At 34.3% G+C, this 25,400-nt stretch overlaps 2 protein-coding genes across 3 annotated transcripts in view; one reads left to right on the top strand and one right to left on the bottom strand.

Annotated features, from left to right (window-relative positions):
• LOC115453596 (E3 ubiquitin-protein ligase SINA-like 11) overlaps nt 1–4,337 on the bottom strand; it is a 48,425-nt gene extending 44,088 nt beyond the window's left edge. The window contains exon 1 of the mRNA XM_037438850.1: nt 4,198–4,337. Within this exon, the coding sequence (XP_037294747.1) occupies nt 4,198–4,221 (24 nt within the window). The 5' untranslated portion in view covers nt 4,222–4,337. The remainder of the gene's footprint in view (nt 1–4,197) is intronic.
• The window catches only part of LOC115452886 (adenylate cyclase type 2), a 210,285-nt gene that overhangs the window by 141,426 nt on the left and 43,459 nt on the right, over nt 1–25,400 (top strand). The window lies entirely within an intron of this gene.

Genomic DNA, 25,400 nt, shown 5'->3' with positions numbered 1-25,400 from the left:
GTTTCAAGTAAGTTTTTAACACGTTTACATTAACTCCGCCAATGTCTATCTAGACGTGAAACAAATAATGTTAGAACGTAAATTCTTATGTCAGGTGTTTTACAAGGATAACTAAGGTGAAGATAATATATTAGGACGCTGTTGCAATACATTATATCTATTTTAATAATAGCTATATACATTAGATTTATTATCATAAGCTGAAAGCCAATCTTGACAAGTTGGAGAGGCACTACAAGAAGAATAACAAAAAAAATATAAAAACCAAACAACATTAAAACAATTTGGGATTGATATGTCGCGATATCTAAACAATTATAAAATATAGTGCATTATCTCACTTGATAATTTGACATACTTTCAATTGCCAAATGTGAATTAAAATTGAGAATCGAAAAATCTGAAATACCTTTTGGGAGAACGAACCAGTTAGTTCTCATATTCAAGTCACATCACGCCCTTTTTATTTTAGGGGTAGGCAGAGGCGTATCGCACACGCATTTAAAAATATCATGTCCTATGTTTATGGGCGAGTGGGAGAGGGGAGATAGGGGCATTTAAATAACACGTTAAACTGTTTGGTACGTCATAAGTATAAGAACGAAATATAATCCAGTTTTTGTAGTAAACAACATTTAAATTGGCAGTCTGGTATAAAGTCTTGTTATTGCCTACGAAACTAAATATACTATCTATAATAGTTCTGATTATACGTCACTGCTCTGAGGTCGAATCCCGGGTTGGGCAAATTGATTTGAGTTTTTCTGCTCAGTATCAGTCTGGTGTCTGGAATTTGTGCTCGATATGGCGATAGGCTCGCCCCCTATCACATCATGGGACAGAAAACATTTGGCGAAAAGTGGGTGCCTTGGTTGCGACTCTGCATGCCCTTCGGGGATGTGTGGTAGTTCTTACTCGTGCTTTACTCTCATGTGGGCCTAACTATTTCTTGCAGATTTGCCTTAGTTTTTAGGGGTTCCAGCCATACATCGTGTCAGAAAATCTTACAAAGTGCTCAAAATAGGAGTCGAAACATGAGACCACCAGTCCCACAGCACTTACTAACATAACCTCAAAGAAGTGATAGATCACGTAGACGTCAGAACTAGCGCAGGCACCATACAATCTAGACTCAATAATAAACTAAGGTCATTTTTAATGAGTTTCAAATACATATTATTTGACAGATATCGTATTTAATGGCTAGTATAGTACCTACATATTTTATTACCATTTATTTGGGAGCATAGATTACAGTGTGATTTATGTATTTGCTTAACTTATACATTAATGTGAGAAACATTTAAGTTGTGGAACAGGTCTTAAACAACATAAAGAAAATAAATTATAAATGATCAGAATCTACTTTTATAACTCGCTAACAGCGATGCATATCTTCTTGCTCTATCTCGGAAGTGGCATAACTACGTCATTGATTTTTAGATATACGAACGCGATAAGCGATGTAGCATGCGAGGAAAAGCGCTAAAAATATTACCACTTAATGATTTCTTATGTTTACGCGAATGTTCTACATTGAATAAAATTATTTGCGAATTTTATTTGCGTAGATCTGACCGTCAACAGCTAAATGAAAAAAATCGATCAGCTTAAATAATATAATTGGTTTATTGCTTTAAACGACGGGAAGAGTTGGCCCTTCGCCTAAGGTAAGCGATACGATCGCCCATAAACAGTAGGAACACCATCAAACACCATGAATTATAAAGTATTGTTTGGCATTCCACTGCACTCGCCATCCTGAGTAGTTACACTGGCTACAATTACCAGACTTAATATTACTTTTAATACTGTCCTTTTCCCGCCAACGTATTTATGCATTTCTAAGACTAAAAAAGAAAATAGACCTCATAGTTATTTAGACTTCATGTTATTACGCTTTCACATCCTGCTTGAGTCAGTTACGAGTTATGACTCAATTTAGTCAGTGACTAAGTAATAAGACGTTTCGGGTTCAATTCTGCGAATTTATTATTCCAAGAACATGGTACCCATGAGCAAGATTAGATGTATTTGTGCATGTGTTTGAGGTACCTGAAATATGTTTCAATTGTTATAGTGTTAGAAGTACAATACCGAGAAGGTCGCGGATTCAAACCGAGCCCCCGACACACCTATTGTTTGTAATTCTCTATCAGACTTACTTATAAAAAAATCGCAAAGCTATGCTTAGTTAAAATACAAATTTACTTGATCAGCTGGAAGTCAATTCCCGCCATCTTGCCTCTTAATAAGGTTTAAACTAGGAAACCGGAAATGTTTTTGACAGCTATTTAAGCAATTCTTAACCATCTCTTAACGCTAAAACAAGTTTATAAGTAAGACTGTATGTCTTTAGTTCAAGAATTAGCGTAAAATATTATGTACCTTTCTATTCTATTGAAATAACCTTTTTTTTAAATATAACAATCATTAACTAAAGGGATTAAGATTCAAAGTTAAAGTTACTGATTTCAAACCTGAAATATAACAATGAATAAAGAAAACAGTTAAAACTGCTTATTGTTTATAAACTGAATTTGTTAAATCTATTGTTAAAAATCCTAAGAATAGAAGTTGTTCCTTGAAATTGTATATAAAGCATGACTGTATAAAATCCATTGTTAATAATAATACAAGGGTTAAGTTTCATTACTTTATCTAATGGTTAATAATACCTTTATGAAGGGACACAACATTAACTTTAAAATCGTAGCACTGTAGCGACATTGAATAACAATAATATTTATAAATACTTTTACATAATACGAGCCTGTGTGTTTATTTGAAAAAAAAAATGCTGAACCGATTTTGATGTAGTTTTCACGAGCTGAACTCTACTTGAGTTTATGAAATCAAATATAAAAACGGTAAATTAAATTATCTGATCATTTAGATGTAGTTTTTTCGTTTAATTATAACTGGGATATCCAGTAGTTATTACATTACAACTAGGTCCAATAATGTGTAACAATAATATTTTTTTTACGATATAAGCTCTACTGGAGTTATAAAAATCAAATATAGAGAAGGATAATAACAAAAATAACCACACACAACATCACTGAGTACAAAGGAAAAGGAATTAAAACAAATTACCCAAATAGTTTTACGTCAATTATGCTTCGTAAATACCACGTACTTTATCCTCATAGAACGTGATTTTATAGAAAATATATACTTATGTAACCTTTTGCGGTCATGATTTAGTGAATCGTATTCTCTGATTGAGCAAATTATGTTTAAAAACACGTGTTATTAATTATTATTGCATATTGCTCAGCGTTAGTATTGGCTTCTTGTTGTATAGTCGAAATGTCACGTGGTGAATTAAAACATATTATTTAATATCTTAACTTCCACAGAAAATGCTTAAAGTAATTTAAATAGTGAAGTATAATCGCTTTCGGTTTTAATCATTTAACTGATTTTACTTTCTAGTAAATTGCTTTTTAATAGATTGTTTATTTTCACCGTGTTTAGTTATAGTAGTCACGTGAGTTAACTATAGTTTTACTTAAGTATAACTAGAAGTATGCATTGTCTAGTTGCCTCTTTGTCTACTTGTGTAAGTAAAAAAGTATAAACTTTATATAAAAATATACAAATCGTAACATAGAGATTATTCTCCTTTAGTACTTACAAAACTTATTACTCTACCAACAACAAGTTAACTTTAACTATACAATAAACCCTTTAAGTTTCCAAGGTTATAAGACTAATTTAGGACCCACATCACGCTCATCATATATCAAATCTAAACCCGAGGGTCTCTACCCTGAGGAACTATGATAGTCGACTTACTTTAGTCGGACGTGCCTCTGAGGTGAAATCTTGTAGACGTGCACTGCATTATTATGCTTTCAATAATTAGGTCAGATACTAATTTTCATTGTTCTCTATACGGTGATAGAGATTTAACGAGCTAATTATTATAGAAATCTACTTACTAGTTTTAGAAATTATTATTATTAAGAAGTTTTCGTAATGAAACGAAATGTATGTTTAATAAATTAATTTGTAGTTACTCGTTGATTGTTGAGTAATATTTCATTTTTAAGTAACATTTTTATTCACTTCTCTCGTAAAATTTAAGTATAACTACCGGAACACTATTTAAAAAAATATTAAATCACCTTTATTTTAATATTTTCATAGACTCACTAAATTCACCAAATAAATAAAAATTAAACTCACCAATCCTTGTATTCTTGGAAACATTATCACACCACAACACTGCACAACACTCAACACATGAGCACGGGTGCGCGCGAGTCGATGCGACGTACTAATGGCGTCTACACAGCGCGTTGCGTGCGGTGAATCAGGGGGAATCTTTGTTTACCGTTTAACTGGGTCATTTGTTTTTTAGTTTGTTGAAAGTGTAATTAGCGAATTATGAGTCATTCTTTTATGATGTTAATATCGTGATAGATTTGAAACTCACCTTTAATGCAATTTAATAATTAAATAATAATTAATTTATATAATTAAAGCTGAAATATCACATTAAGGGGATAAATTTATGTCGTAGAAATAAAAAAAATAACACGTGTAATAAGAATTCAAGAATAGAAGTTAATAAAGAAAATTTTAATATAAATGAACGGCTGGTCGATTTAATACTATTGCGTAATTAATCGAGATAACATCCTAATAATCAAATGTATATAAACATTGTTATCAATTCTTGACCTTTTGATTAAAAAGAGCTAGAACATTATTATATAATAAAAAATACGATTGCAAATGTTTTTCCTAAGTTATTCGACTTCGATTTGATGAATCTTGGTTTTAAAGGGGTAGGTAGAGCTTTAACCGTGCCCCTACAGTTAATTAAACTAATTTTAGTCCCATTTTTTGACCCAGGAACTTACAGTTATAGTAATCATCAGCTACACAAATACAGACGACTTAATATAGACGTCTTCTAAATTTTTCCAGAGGGAGTAAATTCCAATCCCAAACTTTTTTCGAAGGTAAGATCAAACATTGTATGGGAAATTGAATTTTCCAAAAAAATATGTTCATCGTCGAATTGTTCCCGTCTGGGCAAATGAACTCGGAACCGCAAGGTTCGTAGCGGTAGTTCATAAACATAAAAAAGTCACACAAAGATATAGTATTACGTTATTATATACGAACGAATTACCAGACAATTATGACCGATAAGAGATATTAATATTTTTGTTTTTCTTTTACCTGGACTTAATAGATAATTTATTTAACTAATAGAAACGTGGCGTAGCAGAGTTTTTAGTACCGAAAACACCTATATTAGAATGTGTCTCCAATATAGTAAGAGCGAACTGTTGAAACTCTAATAATAATATCAGCACTGTATTATTAATTATATACTGTCTCCCTGCTGGTCGCGGACTTCCTACTACTAAAAGGGTTTAGGCTTCCGTCCATGATCCAAGTGCAGATTGGCAGACTTAACATAGCCTCGAAATTATTTTTAGAGAATTCTCTAGTACGTAGGGTTCCTTACAATATGTTTTATACCTTTAAAGCAAATGATATCTAATAAACAATACATACCTGTCTTTGAAAAGTCAGAGGTGTGCCTTTGGTTTTGAACCTGCGGAAAATCATCTCGGCAGGCCGTTGCATTCCCAACTGGTAATGTTATTTTTTTTTTTGTTAATTTTACCTAACAATTTAACTTACTTACTAACACTTCAAGTACAGTCGTGAGATTATTGTTTAATCCTACGTATAAACAATATTAAAACAGCTCCTGCAGTATATAAAAGCTAATACAAATAAAAATGTTTTGCATTTATTTTATCTACGACTCGAAGGTCCGGGTATTTTTTGGTAACTTGTTTTCATATATAAGTCAGGTCGTAGATACGACCTAATAATAATTTCTAGTCCTATGGATGCTAGACAAAATGTTTGACGTTGTATCATCTATAATTTTCAATCAAAATCATATAACACGCTTGTATCTTTAGGGTCAGCACTTTCTATAGGTTTTTTTTTGTTCAACATCAGGTGTAGTAAAGCCACTTTGCCTAGGTAATATAAAAAAAAACATTCAACAAACGTTTGAGCTTTTTATAATAAGATGTAAGTAAAGAGCGTCTGATAGAGATGAGGGCTTGTATATAAATGTCATCATATCCTGAGGAAACTAGTGCTTTATTATTGAAGTACTGGTGCTTCAGTGGTATAGTTATATTACGGTACGACTGCAGTGTTGAAGTCTCGGGTTCGATCCCGTGTCCGGCTGTAATATTGAGTTTTTCTATTTAGTATGACTCCGGAGTCTAGAATTAGTGCCCGATATGGCGATAGACTCTTATCCTAGAAATACATACGGTGGAAAGTGGATGCAACAGTTACGTCTCTTCCTACCCATTAGGTAAAAAAGACCTGAGTGTGTGTTAAGGTAGGATGGAAATTGAGAAGACAAGTGGATTTGTGTAGTTTTATTAGCGAATAGTAATTAATGTCAGTAGTCATAAAAGAACAAGTAGGTACTAAAACTGCTATTTGGCGTTGTTTTTCTGTAAGAAGTCAGTCGAGTCGATAAATTTGGATTATTATTGTAAATAATATACTCAACTAGATTAGCTCTATCATTTTGAATTGCTACTAAATATAAAACGAAATTATATGTTTTAAATTAATTAAAAAGTCTTATGACAAATTGTAATAAAAGAAACATACAAAAACACCTACCGACATAGTATTTTTTGTAACAAAGTATACAACATTATTATTTATATTTATTGCATAAAAATCATTGGGCTAAATATAGCGTTGAACTTTTTATGTAGCCTTTCAAAGTTTTTTATACCAATTAATGAAAAAAACTGAGATATATAAACGATGATATTTCCGATATTAATAACCTTGATTTTTTTTTCTAATATCCCATTAATATACAATGAAATCCGGTTATAACGATATTGGAGGGACCATCTAATCTAGTCGCTATATCCGAGAGTCGTTATAAGCGATACTATTTTTTTACACTAAAATAAACATTTGATTATGCGTGTGGACTCGTTTGTAAACAAAATGGTAATTAAGAATAATTAGTCTAAAATGATAAAAGATCAGAAAAAAAATTGAAATTTCAATAATAAAATAGATCCTTCTTATACCATCATAGCTACTTACATTATAAATAGTAATAGTAATTTTCTTTTAAAGCAAATTTTTATTAATTACTAGCTTCCGCTCGCAGCTTCGCCCGCGTGGATTTCGGACTTCAAAAATGGAGCCGGTCGCGAACGTTCGAGAATGTTCGTTTTACGAAGCTACTCGCTAGGTGATTCGCTAGCCTCTAGGTGCCAAGCAAGCCGCCTGCCCGTGCGTTCGCGACCTTATATATATACAAAAATAATCCTTATAGCATGATTCAGTATTCACGCATGATGGCTTATTATTAGCGTATTTCATGTATAACTTTGGTGTTTCTATACCAATTTCTATGATTCTTTTTTATGGAATATTTAATAATGTTAACATTTTTAATTAGGGATGACTGAGAGTGTTATAAACGTAAGAGTAGACAAATATAATGAGAAAGCTTCGAACTGCTAAGCTATCGGGAGTTACACGTGTTATTGTGAGTCAACCATAAAAGATAGACATATACTGTCGTGGGATATTTTTTACATAATTTTAAGGAGAACATTTCCGTCATACATGATTTCTGTGTAGCTTTAACCATTAAGGTTGCACATGCGACAGAAGCTTTAAAAAATGGAGTAACTTCTCCCGTTTTCCCAACATTTCCCTTCACTGCTCTGCTCCTATTAATTGTAGCATGATGAAAAGTAAACTATAACCAGCACAGGAGTATGACAAATAATTGAACCAAGTTTCGTTAAAATCCGTCGAGTAGGTTTTGTTTCTATAACGGTTATACAGACAGACAGACAGACAGACAGACAGACAGACAAAAAATTTACTAATTGCATTTTTGGCATCAGTATCGATCCCTAATCAACCCCTGATAGTTATTTTGGAAATATATTTCATGTACAGAATTGACCTCTCTACAGATTTATTATAAGTATAGATAGAAGATAAATTAAGAGGAAAATATCTTTAAATTGAATCACTCTTTGTTTTATAGTATGTAGAGACAAAAGCTTGTCTCGTTTTTTTTTTGTAGATAATTTAATAATTAAGTAACTTGATCCTGACGTACAAACATTGCAAGTTAAATAAAAGCTAGAAATAAGGATCAAAATAATATTTTACCAGTAATAAATAGTCTGTTTCTGAAGTGTCATTATTATATGGTTTGTTTATATCAAGATTCGGTCGGAAACTCGCCAATTCGTTTTTTATAACCGATACATCGTTGTAACGGATGTCGTTATAACCGGTTTTTACTATATTATTTTATGGTGCTTGTTTACCAATTCTGATTGTCAAAATCACACAAATTAGACTTGTGTTATTAGACATAATCCTTATGACGTCGTTAGGTAAAAAGTGTTAATAGATGCAATTGAATGTTCAACGAAATACAAAAACGACATCATCACCTCAAGTTGTTTATATGCAAATATAAGTAAACTATCGGCGAGGCTTCGTATTTTTAGCACAACATAATATTTTACGGTATTATTGTATTATCCACCTGTCGAAAATCTTGTCGGGTAAAATGATGTAAATATTTTTCTCAGATTCTGGAATTAAGTTCGGTGAAATATGAAAACTTCCTTGTATTCTACATAAAATCTTACAGATGCAAGTGCGATACATCTCTGCCTAACCTCGGGAAGGAAAAAGACGTTACATTACATTTTTATATACTTTCTGACAGAATGCCGTCTCTAGATTGCGATGAATTCAGCCAATCAAAGTGAAACGTCAACGAGCGAGAGATATATATTTCGATAGTTGCTTAAACTCTTTTAGATTATCTCTTTACATTTAGCTTAAGGATCTCAATGCAATTAAAATCTTCCTTAACACAACACAAATAGCAATAAAACGAACTTACAAAATCACTCGCTTCACAACTCATCAATCATTTTATCTATCAAATATTTCATTGACATTCGGATGGTCGCAACGTTTTTATGTGCAACACTTTGATAGTAAGTTCATCGATCTCTAGTTACAACACTACGCGCAGTTGCATCAACTATACCTATAAAACTATATGTGGTACTTTGTTGATTGGATATTTGAATGTTCGTAAGCGTACGGATGAACCATTGAATGAATTTGGATGAAATTTAGCATATAAGTAGAACATGTCTTGAATTATAAATAGGCCTTTTTTAATTTGACTAAACGTTTGTTAGTCTGGCAGGGCCTGCTTGTGGAAACACACCGAACTTTCGAGTGATCGCTTTAGGCACTCGAAACCCTTCAAAATTAAGGGACAATGCCGAGGGCAACCCACTAACGGGTCTCGGCTCAGGACGGTCACTGGGACAGGATGAGACATCAACGATTAGTGAAGATTCCAGAAAAATGTAAAACGCGATTTCTACTCCAAGAAATACGATGTAGGTTTAGTAGAAGCTGTTGGATTATATTGCTTCACTGTTTTTATTATATGTGTAGAGTTCTTTGTTCGCGTCTATCGTTTTATTGCTTTTTTGCAATTCACTTGTTTTGTTTATGGTCTAATGGATATTGTTATACCGATAGAGCATAGAAGTGTATAAAAAGTTGGATTAGGTTAATGCAAAAAATATAGTAAAGTTTAAGTATATTAATTGCATAAATAGAGCAAAAAATTTTACTTAATAACAAGAACAGCTAAGTAGGATAGACACGTCTTAAATGGTACGTGTTTGGAAACAGTTTTGTGTTTGGTCAGGCTAGGATTGTCATATCTTGTGGTCTACCGGATTTCATTAGCCCGTAATTATTTATTTGTAAATAAAATTTGCACTAGAATGAGCGATTAATAATTGATCCGAGACAACATGCAAAGGATATATCAATTGAGCTTTAAAAAAATCTAACTTGATCTCTAATTCGTTTTAAAATTGGAGAGCGACTAAATTATTTTCATTTTAAAAAAATCACACTGAAACAAATTGACAAAATAGGTACTTCAGAAAAGTTCGTTTCGCTAGACACTGAGGTCCTAAACAAAGGCAAAGCTTAATTCAATTATGAGACTCTACAACGGCGTTTAGTAAATAAACCGACCATAGAGACCCAACTCGATTTAATTTTATGTAAACAATAATTCTGAAAAATAAATTTTGGACAATTCTGTCCCTTTATTTTTGTTATCTGATTACAAATTGTTGAAGTTACTGGTAGTCATAGGCTACTGGGGTTTCAATGTTTTTTGCGGTGGTAGAGATTTATTTTATTATTATTGTGTAGTATAAGTATTCCTGTCTGTTCAATGGCCTTAATTTTCTTTGTAATTACCATGGAGTAAGACGACTAAAAAAATATATGAGAATATGCCTAACGTCTTGCCGGCCATATTGTATTTTACAATGTTAATTTTAAATTACATTCTTTTAATGCATTTCAACTGAAATTTCTTATTCATTATCCACATTAAAAATTTGCAACGAAAACAATTTGGTCTTCGAGCACACTAGCGTTTGTATTCCCAGAGACTATAATCATATTCTACGAAGCAACGCTTGTTTGGAAGGGGATATGGTAAACATCATGTGTCTTACATATGCTGATTACTATGAAATTGGATTTTCGCCTTAATCAACATATTGTAATATAGATTGCGAAATCCAATCTACAATAGTTTCCTTAGGGACACCTGTTCATTCTGTGGTTCGGTTATTGGATAGTGGTTTGCCTAGATCCTACAGCCATAATGTCTAATATCGGAAGCGGTTGGTAGTGCATATTCGGTTCGCCGAGTTTGTTTCGGGTCTATAGATAGAGAGTTACTCTATGCAACTTGTATTGGAATTGAGTGTGGTTTAGTGTGAGTCATCTATCATAATATGGGAAGTAAATTATCAGTGATCCTTTTTACATCTCTACCTAAATTATTACACAAATAACTTCAATATTATACTGTACTAACAATGTTATACAAATAAATTAAATTCCAAATTCATTCATCAGCATTTTCAGAAGCTTCTTTGTAAGACAAATACAGTAAGAATAAAACAATTATTCACAGTCCCCAGATAAACTAAAAAAGATTCTGATTAAATTCCTAAACAATTAATAACGGGTTGCGCAAGATGATGTCGCAAAATCTCGTCATAGCGCAAACATTTTTTTATCTCCTAACATGTAACCGTTTTAGAATGTCTGATACAATGTGATTTCGTAGTCTGTTTGGTATCAGGGGCTGGCTTCACGTGTGTAATTATTCATTTGAGGATTTTAGTAGAATTCTACTTCTATATTATTATTATAAAAAATGTATGTGAGTTGTTTGTTAGAAGTTTTATACGGGCTAATCTCTAGTACTCCTAAATTTATTTTGAAAATTCAGTAACATGAAGTTATATTACTTCTGAGTGATATGGGCTATTTTTTATCCTGGAAATACCTTTACACGCCGACAGAATCGCGGGTAAAAGCTAGCTACCTTTATAAGTGAAACAAAATAATTGTATAATCAAATAAATTTTGTAAGAGCCTGGAGATGAATTTGTTTCCGATGCGGCGATATAAATTTCCACCCTATCGCACCATTACGAAACACTCAGGAGAAAAAGTCATAACCCAAGTTGCACCTCTGCCTACCCCTCAGGGGATGAAGACGTCATGTTTGTTTTTTGTTTTCGGAAGTGGTAGAGTTAAACAATACACATATCGCTCTACAAAGTCCTATATTAATTTTTACTTATGGTAAGATTTCAAATTATTATCTTCTAAAAATTGGTAGAGGCAATAATTTAAGGTACCTTTATTTATCTTCTATCAGGATTATATGATTTTTTTAGTAAAAAATCATGTGATATGTATAAATCAATCTATGCAAAAATATAACATAGAACCTTGTAATGATGCCACTCACTCAGAAGTAGTCAGTGTAACTACTGTATATAATAAGACCTAACATCTCATACATCAGGATGGCGAGCGCAGTGGAATACCATTAGGCGAAGGGCAAGTTTATCTCGTCATTTAAAGTAATAAAAAAAAGATAAAATAAGCAGGTAAAGCATTGAAAAAGTGTGGAACAGATTAATGTCACTGCATTCACAGTAACGAAGACATTTTTAAAACGAAAAATACTGAACGTAAAATTATTGTGGTTAGCCCGCTTTTTCAATCCCCTCTGTTCATTTGGGAAAACGTCCGTTTAAATTAACCACAGGATTATCTTCCCTTTTGATATATCTAACTGTAGTCAGTAACTGACGCTAATCTTTGTGATCCGATAGAAGTCAATCACTTTACTTAATACTTATAATAATAATAATAATATCAGCCCTGTATTATATACTTGCCCACTGCTGAGCACGGGCCTCTTCTACTACTGAGAGGGATTAGGCCTTAGTCCACCACGCTGGCCTAGTGCGGATAGGTAGACTTCACACACCTTCGAAATTTCTATAGAGAACTTCTCAGATGTGCAGGTTTCCTCACGATGTTTTCCTTCACCGTTAAAGCGAACGATAAATTCACAAAGAATACACACATGATTTTAGAAAAGTCAGAGATGTGTGCCCTTGGGATTTGAACCTGCGGACATTCGTCTTGGCAGTCTGTTCCACACCCAACTAGGCTATCGCCGCTTCACTTAATACTTACTCGCACTGTATAGAGCCTTTGTTAAAAAGTAGTTACTTTCGTAAGTAACTGTATATTCTATGTCGATGACGGTTGGTTTTAAAGATGAAGGATAACATCGTGAGAAGAAATGCAGTCGCATTTCGGGTTCAGCTTGTGTATATACACATCCGGTTCCAACTAGCGGCCTAATTGAGTCGATAGCGAGAGGTAATGATCTAAACATGGACTTCCCCCAAAATATTTCCAGATCACCCTATTGGAAATGAAGTCATTTGCGGTATATTGAGTAAAATGACAAAATTTAAATCGATTTGACAAATAATTTTAACACTTTGAGACTATCCTAGTTATGAAAATATTAATCTTTTGAATATTTTTATTTACCTGATATAGCTTAAAAGATAATAAGACATTTGATAAGACATACAGTAAAAACAACCATCTCAGTAACCCGGTTATCAGATGTTATCTGTCGGATACCTTATCAAATTGTTTGATTACCTGACATGCATTTGGGACGGTAATTGACCCAGTTGGTGTAGGGTGGCCATTCTGCAGTCTTTGGAGAGGATAAATTTCACTCATTCATTAAATGTCATTAAAGTAGGGTGACCATTCTGCAGTCTTTAAAGAGGGTTTTAGGATTGATTAAATGTTATTAAAGAGAATTTTATGCCTATTCTGGAGTCCGCCAGTATCGCTTTAATTAATACCGCATTAAGCTGATGGTAGGATATATTGTATATCCGCCCGGATAGCGACCAACGTATACAATGTGTTAAAACCCACCATAGTGGCTCATGTAAGTGTGTCGCGTTCCGAAATTAGGCTATGTATATCTGGTTCTAACAGGCCGACATAATTGTATCGACTGCCGAGGAGTAATCATCTGTCGTCAATCGACCAGTCGAAATTCTATTGAACCCCTCTCTACTTAACATTAGGTACAGTGGGGTAATTTTTCCATTATAGTATAATAAAATGTATCCATTAAGACAGCGACCGGTGTACACAAGGTTTAAAACCTGCCCTAATGGCCCACGTAAATGTGTCGCGTTCCCCGAACACACTTTATATCAGGTTTTAAATAGAACGGCATAATAGGGTACCGGACTCATTTTTGTTCTTTACTATTATGAAATATTTACGTTATCTATACTTACTATTATATAAAGCTGAAGAGTTTGTTTGTTTGTTTGTTTGTTTGTTTGAACGCGCTAATCTCAGGAACTACCGGTCCAAACTGAAAAATTCTTTTTGCGTTGGATAGCCCTTTGTTCGTGGAGTGCTATAGGCTATATATCATCACGCTATACCTAATAGGAGCGGAGCAGTAATGTCTTATCTCAGGAACTACTGGTTCGAACTGAAAAATTCTTTTTGTGTTGGATAGCCCTTTGTTCGTGGAGTGCCATAGGCTATATATCATCACGCTATGACCAATAGGAGCGGAACAGTAATGAAACATGTTGCAAATCGAGGAAAAATTATTAGTTTTGAGAGCTTCCGTTGCGTGCGCTGCGTAAACGGTTAAAGTTATGCAACAATGATGTATGACGGGATTGTTCCTCTTAAAAAGTTCTAAAAAATATAATATAAAACAAAGTCCCCCGCTGCATCTGTCTGCCAGAACGTGTTAAACTCAAATACTACCCAACGTATTAAGATGAAATTTGGTATGGAGATAGTTTGAGACCCTGGGAAGAACATAGGCTCCCGGGAAACTACTACTTTTATAACGGAAAACTTTAGCCTGAAAAACTTTATAACGCGGGCGGAGCCGCGGGCAAAAGCTAGTATAAATTATAACACTGAAGGAATTATTAAAATCGAGTAAAAAATCAACAAGTTATAAGTTTTGGAATGTCGGTGGAAGGGGTAATTAACAAGAAAAAGAAAAGGGGCGAAATACCCACATTTGACGTCATCGGAAATTACGACGCGTGCGAAAGAAAGAGATGAAGCGATGTCCCCACAACGCGCCCACTTCTGCGCGTTACAATATTTGAAATATGAATTACTAGCCCATTTTATAACCAATTTTTATGCAGTTTTCGCAGGAGTGCTTCTTTTTCGTATTATTAACCATTACATATAGAATAATGAACAAAATCAAACATATGCCGGTTCCCTATTATGTAGACTGGCAAGGGATAATTATCTCTCGTCAGTCGCCACTCAATCTGAACCCTACTCCATTTATCATAAGGTGGGTCACTGCCAAGCCCGTACGAAAAACATATAGCACGACTGCTAAATATATGATAGCATATACATGTATCAAAGAAATTCGCATCATAATCAATTCAGTCATATTGTAGAATCATATATATCCGAATTTTAAGAAATTATCTAGTATAAGGGCGCAAAGTTTATTAATACATTCTAGTTTTATGTTTGTATATTTTATAATCTATATATATAAAAATGAATCCCCATTTCCCTTGGTCACGCCATCACGGGTGAACGCCTGGACCGATTTCACTTTTTTTTTTGTGTTTGTTATTGGCAGGAGAAGGATCTTATAAAAGAAAAAAGAGCGGAACGTTAGAAAATTTAAGAAAAGTTAATTACAGCGATTGACAGAATGCGCGCTGCAAATTCATAGTTAAGACGGGACGTCTGTCGGGTCAACTAGTTTGTTAGTTTTTGATTGTTATCTGTTTTGCATTTTAATTTTGTAAAATATAAAATAACCTAAAAAGAAAATTACGCGTAAACCAATATTTCTTTTTAACTTACGTACAAATCTTGGAAATATATTTTATTTATATCTCCATATCGTTATCTTTCGATTGTTATCGCCACTTTACCGATCAATATCAATGCTATATCAAGGTAAAAATCATAATGATATAGACAACGCGATAAAATAATTCGCCAACTTCCTTACTTCATATAATCCGGCCTATATAACGATATGCAAACAAAAACAATAGTCAACAATATTAAAAACAAAATATTTAGACTGATTAAAATATAATAATAAAAGTGTGATGACGAATAATTAACTCAATTTTGTAAGACATTAGGAAGAAATTCTAAGAACCATACCTTCATACATTAGGTACTTGTATGCAAATTTATTACTTCTTGAGCTGTCAGTTTATGCTGTAACTCAGTATAACAATAATTATATAAATATTACAATAAAGACGGAACCAGACAATTAAAATTAGTCCCTAATATTATTATATAACGGCCATGTTAAATATGTAATAATAAAACAACTCTGTTATGACGTATTTATACTTAATTAATAATTATAATATTATTTAAGTTCATATAAAAAACTCCCACAGACATAACAATAAAATATAAAAAAATATGACAAAGAATAGCAATATAATATAAAAAAATATACAGAAGTATCTGTATATAAATTCCCACATAAGAAGCGAGGAAGTGTTGCGTCTGATATCATTTTTGTGCAATTTGTTTGCATAATGATGCAGGAAGAAGAGGCAGGAAGTCGCAGGTTTGATGCCCAGTCTATTTAGTTAAATAAGTACCTCAAACGGTTAAACATAGCTCAAACAACACTCTTTATCAGTGTAAGTATAGCTTGTAACGTATAAGGCAGTGTATTTGGCTCGGGATTAGTGGTTATTAGGGCTTTGATATTTTTGGCATTACTTTGTATTTAACAAGATTTGTCTGGAACCCACAGGAGATTAATTTTTACAACCGATTGGTCGTAAAAACTCTGCCAATTGTTTTCTCGGTGTGAAAACGTTTTACGCGTAATTAATCTTGAGGCCTTTGACCCAGAATTGACTAAAGTTATGTGTGTATTCTTTGTGAATTATCGCTTCCTTTAACGGCGAAGGAAAACATCGTGAGGAAACGTGCAAATTGAGAAGTTCGCCTTAAGAATTTCGAAGGTATGTGAAGTCTACCAATCCGCACTAGGGCAGCGTGGTGGACTAAGGCCTAAACCCTCTCAGTAGCAAGTGCCCAACAGTGGGACGGTATTTAATACAGAGTTGTTGTTATTATCTTTTGTCTATGGTTCCTGGTGCAAGAACGTCACCTTGTATTATGTCACATTACCACGAAATGTAAAATAATATATTTTTTTATTATGAATCATATTTCGAATGGAATTGCCATTTCAGAGTACATGGTTAGCAAAATACAATATTATTGTGTAATACTGTAACCAATGTTGAGCCTGTATGTTTATAAAAACATAATTTCCTTTTGATGAACCATGTCATAACAAGTACGTCATTAATGATTTTATACTCATAGCTAATTATTTTAGTCACGCTTAATTTAAAACAGAGTTTAAAACCAAATAGCTCTGCCAATATTTAGAATCAAGATAAAAAAGAATGACGAAAATGCAATAGTTTTTGCGTAACATTACTATATGTATGAACCTAGGTATCATATGTATGTTCCTTATAATAAATATTATGAAATAGACCTGAGTATAAAGCTGCAAGAATTGCCAACGAGCCATTGTCTTCACGACTGATAAAAAGGGGTAAACGATTTAAAACCAAGGCATGGGACGTTCCAAGATAGGCCGATGAACTGTAAGGGGCCGTTACTCTTATACAAAGAAGTTGGAAGTTGACATAAACGTATTTTACTGGAAATTCATAAATAGGATTCTACAGTTTTTTACTGTTAAATATTTTACATAATCAATAAAGAGGTGTGTTATACTGGCTAAACTTTTTATAGGAATAACATTACACTTTGAATGTACAAAACTCTAAGCTGAATTAAAATGCGACGCATGGCTTAATGTTTCGTAATTTATTTTCCTATTATCAGCATTTAAATTCGTATCAGTTAACGCATTTCCTCTTTAGATAGGTTTAAGTACGAGTATATTTCATATACATTTTTATATAGTTTTATGTAGACAAATACATATATAGCGACAGGCTTTTTTACATGATCATTTCTTATGTTAGGTATCGAAATAGTATTTTTTTATTTCTTCGCGGTTTTTGTATTATTATTTTCTTCTGACGTTTCGAAGACTGCAGCCTTCATAGTCACGGAGCGGACTGACGTGTAGGTTTTTCGAAAAGTCAGTTACAAAATCTACCTACATTTTACAATTAGCATCAATTGAACAGAAATATTATGTTCAATGAGTAATGAACTCACTATGCACTCGGCATCCTTAGACCTCATTCGCACTGGATATACCTTCAAATAATAATAATACTATTATTTAAAACTTATGTAGTGCAATTATAAGCGTGTTACTAATTGATCTATGAGAGAATTGCCTAGCGGAGGTTAATGGGCGTCCTTGTACGAAATAAAACGCATCACATGCTTTGTAACCTTAGCTTCTCTCGTGACCTGCGTCGCTATGATACCAAGATCATTTATTTTATTTGCTAATCTAGGATTGTATTTTTAATTGCTTTGAATGATGAGATGAGCTTGCCGTTCGCCTAATGGGCGTTACGACTGCCCATAAACAGTAGAAACACCACCTAACACTATGAATTACAAAGTGTTTTTGGTATTCCACTGCTCTCGCCATCCTGAGGCATGAGATGTTAAGTGTTATTATGTCCAGCTGTTACACTAGCTAAAATGTCCTTCAAACAGGAACACAACAGTGACTACCCACTGCTGCTTGGCGGCAGATGTAGTGATAGTACGAATAAGTGATAGTTGATACCTATTCAGGTGGACGCTCATATATGAGAGACCTACCACCAGTAAAGTTATTTTGTACTGATCGTTTGCCAGACGGTAGTTTTAAAACTAGCACCAGGTTTAAGACCTTGCTCCTATCAAACGATATTGAAAATTCGTTTCATTTTCGGCGCACGAGTTATGGCGGGATTGTGCAAAGATTTACGAATTTTTTTTTCGCGTTCTGACTTCCGAGATTCACGGGTTTTTAAGAGGCCGGCATAATTGTGTCCACTGGCGAGGGACATTCTTTCATCAGTCAATGCTCGATCTAGACCCCACTCCATTTACCATCAAGTGCAGTTGTCACTTTGCTGTGCCAGTAAAAAAGTAAGCCTTAGTCAAAGACATTAAACAGCATAATGAATTATTGGTCTATGTGATTAATCACTATAGTTAATTATTGATCTATCTGTGTACCTAATAATATCGGAAACTATACAAGATTATTGCATATATTTCTACCAAAACATACAAGCATCTAAACAATCTGTCGCACTTATAAAGTGGTACTAGATGGATAATTGAATGTAGCTAGAGACCCACCTAATTCAAATCGGAATATAACAGTGATCGTTCTGAATGGAGAATTGAAATGCAGTTGTAACTCTGTATAAGATAGCATACCAATAAATGTAGAATCAGCTGCATACAATACAAACATTTGGAAAACATCTGCCTTCACACAGCTGTTAAAGAACCGAGCGGAGGAGAAATTTGTAACTACCTGATCAAAACGCAATGAAACAATTGTATGCGTGATTTTTTATAAAGCTCATAAATCAGTTTGTTTTGTCTTTGTGTTCAACCGAATGACAAGCTGTGAAATTCCTCGCTTCATGGTGAGCTATTGTCTCGTACACTGCAAGACGGAACCACGAATTATAAAAGAAGTGCAACAAAAAAAAAGTAAAAAGTAAGGTGATGCATAATACTTATCATTCAAAAAATGTCCCTGGTTCGAAACCCGGGATGGGTTTATTGTTTCTTTTTCAATGTCAGTGTCGAATCTGGAATTTACGCCGAATATAACGATAGGATCGCCCCCTATCACGTCTTAGCCGGAACGCACATGGCGAAAAGGGAGTGCCTTGGTCTCACCTCTGCCTCCCTCTTTGGGAATAAACCCGAAAAGAATAGTGCTGTTAGATTATAGCTTTGCAGTTGATACAATGCAGTAGTACCCAAACAGATATAATTAGAAGTTCAGCCTTAATGATGTTTTTCTTATTTCAAAACATCATTAACATCATTTAACGGTAATTATATAATTAAGGGGAAGCTATTTCCGTTAGACAATAGCAAATACAATGAGGTTTGAAGGTAAACATGACCTTATACAATGTCATAACAGTTGTTCCGCAAGAAAGTTTTGACCTTGGTATAACGTGATGGTGGCTTGAGTGGTGACCTGCAGGGTCGGTGTAAGGACGATAGTAAGGTCGATTGCTAGCATATAGTTTTTTTATACACGAAACGTGCAATAATATAATTTATAATGCATTTTATTTATTACTAGCTTTCGCTCGCGGTTTGCTCGCGTGATTGTTTTCCGGGATAAAAGTCCCGGTATATATTTTCCGGGATAAAAAATAGCCTATGTCCTTTCCAGGGTCTCAAACTTAATCCATACAAAATTTCTTCAAAATCCGTTCGGTACGTTTGGATTTTATCGCGTTTAGACAGTCTTACGCAACGGGGGACTTAGTTTTATAATATATTCGGATTATAAAATATGTTATCGGAAAAATATTAAACAGTTCTATAGAGTGCAGGAGTTCTGTTTATATCCGCTGTTAAACAGTATAGAGTCGCTTTTATTTATTTTGTTATAATTGCACAGCAAAGCGACTCCACTGCACCTGATAGTAAGTAGAGTGGGGTCCAATAGAATATCAACTGACCAGATGTAATCACCCCTCGGCAATCGACACAATTATGTTGACTATTGGAACCGAATATAGAAAAGTTTATACCGGAGCGCGACACACTTACGTGAACTACTATGGCGGGTTTTAACACCTTGTCTTCAGTGGTCGCTATCCGGGCGGATATAAAATATATCCTACCACCAGCATGTTATGTTTGGGACATAGGAGTTGGGGAAATAGGAGTGTATTTATTTTCCACTATATTACGTCAATATCTCAGAATCATGTGCGCAGAACAACAACTTTATTCAGATTATATAATCACGGTACATTTTATATTCCAACCAGAATGTCAGCAGTTACCTAATAATTGCAAAACATAAAGTTTTGTCAATAGAAAAAACACTTTGCGATAATAGTCTGACGATAGGTATGATTCATACGTTTCTCATTTATATGGGGACATTCATGATTCTTTTTCCGTGAAGTTGGAATTCTTTATTATAATTTTTATATGGGGGTTTACCCGTTGTGATACTGTTATCTCGCGGATGGATGTTTTATTAAAAACTCGATAGAACGTCATATTATAATTTAGGTATAGTTAGAGACATCACAGTTTTTTTTATTGCTTTGAACGACGAGATGGGCTTGCCGTTCGTCTGATGGTAAGCGATACTACCGCCCATAAACAGTAGAAACACCATCCAACATTTTGAATTACAAAGTATTATTTGGTATTTCACTGCGCTCGTCATCCTGAAATATGATATTATGTCTTATTATGTCCAGTAGTTACACTGGCTACAATGCCCTTCAAACCCGAACAGTGACTTCACACTGGTACTTGGCGGCAGCAATAGACATTGCGGTCATACCTACCCAGGCGAACTCTCACATAAGAGACGCCTACCACCAGTAATTGTCTGGCGGCAATATGTTAGTTGTGAACTGTGTATTCCGGTTTCTATTCTAATGATAGGAAACTAAAAATTTTGTGGTATGCAATAAAATAGACCATCTCAGTTGAGATTATAATTTGTTTATAATATGCAAATGGTACGCTCCACATCACATGTATCTGTAGTCTTTTTAACCGACTTTAAAAAAGGATGAGGTTATCAATTTGACGTGATTTTTTTTATTTTTGTTACCCCAGAACTCGGTAATTGATTATGCATGCGAAATACAAAAAAATATACGAAAAAACTGTCAGTGAGATTCGAAGATTGCGAGTTGATAATTTCCTCAAGTCCATTATATGAGTCACTAATAAAATCTACGTAAATCATTCAATCTAAGAATATTCATGTATTGGGTGAGAGAGCGCGTATCATGTCTGTAGGCACGTACACCGCACGGAGGTCGTTTACTCGCCACTCATTAGCACATCGATTGGGCATACCGTGTGTCATCACCTACATATCATATCATCATAACATCATCACTTCCTTTTTACGAGTAAAGACCTCACTGCACCTGATGGTAAGTGGGAGCCAGTAAGGCCAGCGTGGTGGATTAAGGCCTAACCCTCTCAGTAACTGAGGCCTGTGCCCAGCACTAGGCCTGAGCCCTCTCAATAAACGATGCCCGCACCCAGCTATGGGACAGTTTATATTAAAAGTAAGCTCTTGTATTTGCTCACCGCAACAGATTTCTTCAATGCACCTATCATGATTATCTCTGCTCCACCCTAAGGTTGACTGGGAGAGAATGCCTACGGCATTAAGTCGGCCTATGTAAAATTTTTGTAAATGAAGTGCAAATAAATAAATAAAAGACCATATAAAACAATCGAGCAATTATAACAGTCGGATGACTTCGTAATGGTTCTGGTGAACACAACACTGTTTTTCCACGACAATTACTGAAAAATTGTCAATCGTCATCCATCTGACGTTTCCAGGTGACTAGACAAACGCAAACGTACTAATGTATTAGAGTTTAGGGTTCTAAATGGTGTGGCCGATGTTTTACGTGGGCGTGGTACGTCATCAATGGAGTAATTTCATCTTGTCATTCATAAGGTGTTGTGAATGGTGTGATTTATTCGTGTACATATCGGTCAAATAACCTTCGTTTGTTAGTCAACTAAAATGCCTAATATGGACGTTTACAACTTGTATGCTCAATTTGATGAAAATACGCTTATGGTTTTTATTCTCAAGGGCAATGACTTTAATAAATAATTTGCGTCATAAATAATTAGCACAACTGGCTTTAGTATCGCGTCAGCACTGATTGAAGTTTGTTGTTTAACGATGTTCCATAGAATATCCTATATGATGCTTATGAAAATGATGCTTTTATATTTTCATATGTCATATTGCAGTTTGTAATAACAAGTTATCTATGTGTGTGTAGTCGGCGTCAATATGATGACAGTGCTTCCCCCGAGGCAATTCTTTTGTGCTCGGTTTCCACACCGAATGCCCGTCCATGCATGAGGGAGATTTATCACGGCCCTAAGCACTCGGCCTCTCTCCTCCTCCGATCTTAAGAGAGTTCTTCCTCCTTTCCGCACACTTCCTTTCTCAAATATCCCCTCCTACATTCCTCCAGGTACCTGCATCTAAGCCTAGAGATTCAAGTATCACATTCACAGGTTTCCCCCGGTGTTGACTGCGGGGTCAGTTAAAAAATCATGAAAGAGTAACGAAATACACTTTCTTTTATAAGTGTTATAGTTTCCCCTTACTTATTTGCATTATTGCAGACGTCACTGCGACGTCTCTGTGCGTCATCCGTTGACAACTCTGTTAGGAATGCCCCGCCGTACATATACGGTCAACCCATCGACCGACGCGGATTGAATTCATTCTTCTAATGCATATTTATAAAATATAGTTTATAAACCAATTTTGAACGGTTAATTTTTTATGAATACAATAATAGCGAGGTAGGAACACACCCACAAAGTTACAATGAAGTAGGTAATGTTAGCTTTATGATAACAAACAAATTATTATTGCCAGTTATAATATGTAAACACTGTTGCATTGTCATCCTGTTTTGTTTTACTGGCAACTCTTTATCGCTCTTACGCAGCAGTGCGGACGTTTGTAAATGTGTTCCTCATTCCTCCTTTATTTCTTTTTCAATATTTCGCCCTATAAAACCAACAGGTAAAGTAAAAAGTATTATTAGTTGGTATCGATGTTCTTATTTGCAGTCGGTTTTTTGGTCAGTGTCTCGTGTTAGATGTTATTATGTGACATCACAATATCAATGCCACACTTTCATCCAATAGCCGATTTAAGTATGATGATTCCAACTGGTTCCTCGATTCGTCACCCACTGATTTCAGTAAATGACCCCAATCGTTTTTGGATCCGTCGCGAAAATGAAACTACCGAAATAAAGCTTTTTGACAAACCTTACAAATGAGTTTTTTTAATCAGTTTAATCTCGGGCCTTTCATCGTATGGGGGTCTTTTATTGTAAATAGCCGTAAGACCACAATGACATTTATTTGTGAAAATCAACCCATTTTGGGTGTAGTAAGAACAAAAAAAAATTGGCACATATATTTTTATATTATATTAAAAATATATTTATGCAGTCAAGTACCAAATTTAGAGCTGTTACTATTGAAGAATGAACAAGGGTAACGAATTTATTGAAAAAAATAAATAAATCTCTTTTATTAGGAAACATGTTAAAATCACTGTATTTACATATGGGAAACAAAGTGACTGGCTTAACCTTATTTATTAATGCGACGACTTTTATTAGAAAGGCCTTTAAAAATAAGGCAAGTTTAGAACTAGATGTTACTTCGAGTAGAAGGAGCAATAAACTGTTAAATTGTAATTTCATATCACTATAATACACAAATATACTTTATAATATATTTTTTTTAGGATACATTCAAATACACATGTGAAATTATAACCAATATCTACGATATATCGACAAAGGCTAATGCGGATAACAGAAAACAAGTATTATGTACCAATAATTGGAATAAATAAATATTATTATTATAAATATATTATTCAAAATAAAGGCAGCTACAGCGCAATGAGTTGATTATTAAGGTCGATTCAAAAAATAAAAGTTTGTAATAAACGAAAGACGTCATTATACGTCAACGTCTGGAAAGTCTGATGATTCAGATTAGGTACAGCAATTGTCCCTGTTTTGATCCTTAAAGGAAAATAACTATAATGACTGGTTTCGTTAAACATTCAATGAATATTTTTTTTTATATTTTCCTTGTATGTTTTTCAATACATAAACAATTCATGTAATATTTATTCTATACTAATATTAAATGTTAATCTATTCTAATATATAAAGTTGGAGAGTTTGTTTGTTTAAACGCGATAATCTCAGGAACTACTAAACCGATTTTGATTTTTTTCACTAATAAGAAGCTATATTACTTCTAAGTGCAATAGACTACTTTTTATCCAGAGATAATATATAGCAGTGCATTTATCCTGAAAAGATTGTAATGCGGTTGGAGTGGCGGGTATAAGCTAGTAAATTATGATTTATATTTATTTGTAAGGAATATACCACGTAACATTTAAACAGGAAGGAAATGCGGACGAACATCCCGTTACACAATTGTTGGAAGCGCAATATTGTGACGGAACCCTTCGCGTGGGAGTTTTAATCGCACTTGACCTTTACAGCGTCGATGCGCACGCGTCGCTCCAACCGGTAGTGATTTGTTTTGAATGACTGATTACCATGTGGAACACGCTTTAGATCACGTAGGCTGGCTGCGCCGAAAACTTGTTGCTGTTTTTTATGGAACATCCCGCTATTATAGGACTCTTCCAACTTATCATAAACTAGCTAATGCTCGCGACTTTGCCCGCGTGAAAGAGTCGTTCCAGGATAAAAGCTGCGTTTATATATTTTTTTCTACTTGTTGCTTTTCTCCATGCTATATTTCATCGAAATCCGGTCGGTAGGTTTGACCGTTCAGACAGACGCGGTGGGGGACTTTGTTTTACAATATGTACGGATAAGGAGGGTCATAATTCAATGTAGTTTTGTAACCAGAGCATATTTTATCTTACGTTGATTATGCGCTGGCGCCGTACAGATAGTGCTATGGCTAGTGATTAAGGGACTGTTGAAGCAGGAAATACTTTCCAAACAGGTGAATCCGCGAGGAACACCTAGTTGAAATATAAATTTTCCTGCTGAATACTG

Source organism: Manduca sexta, chromosome 15, assembly GCF_014839805.1.
Source record: "Manduca sexta isolate Smith_Timp_Sample1 chromosome 15, JHU_Msex_v1.0, whole genome shotgun sequence".
Lineage (NCBI taxonomy): Eukaryota > Metazoa > Arthropoda > Insecta > Lepidoptera > Sphingidae > Manduca > Manduca sexta.
The sequence above is the reverse complement of the archived record's forward strand: the minus strand, read 5'-3'. Positions and strand labels throughout refer to the sequence as shown.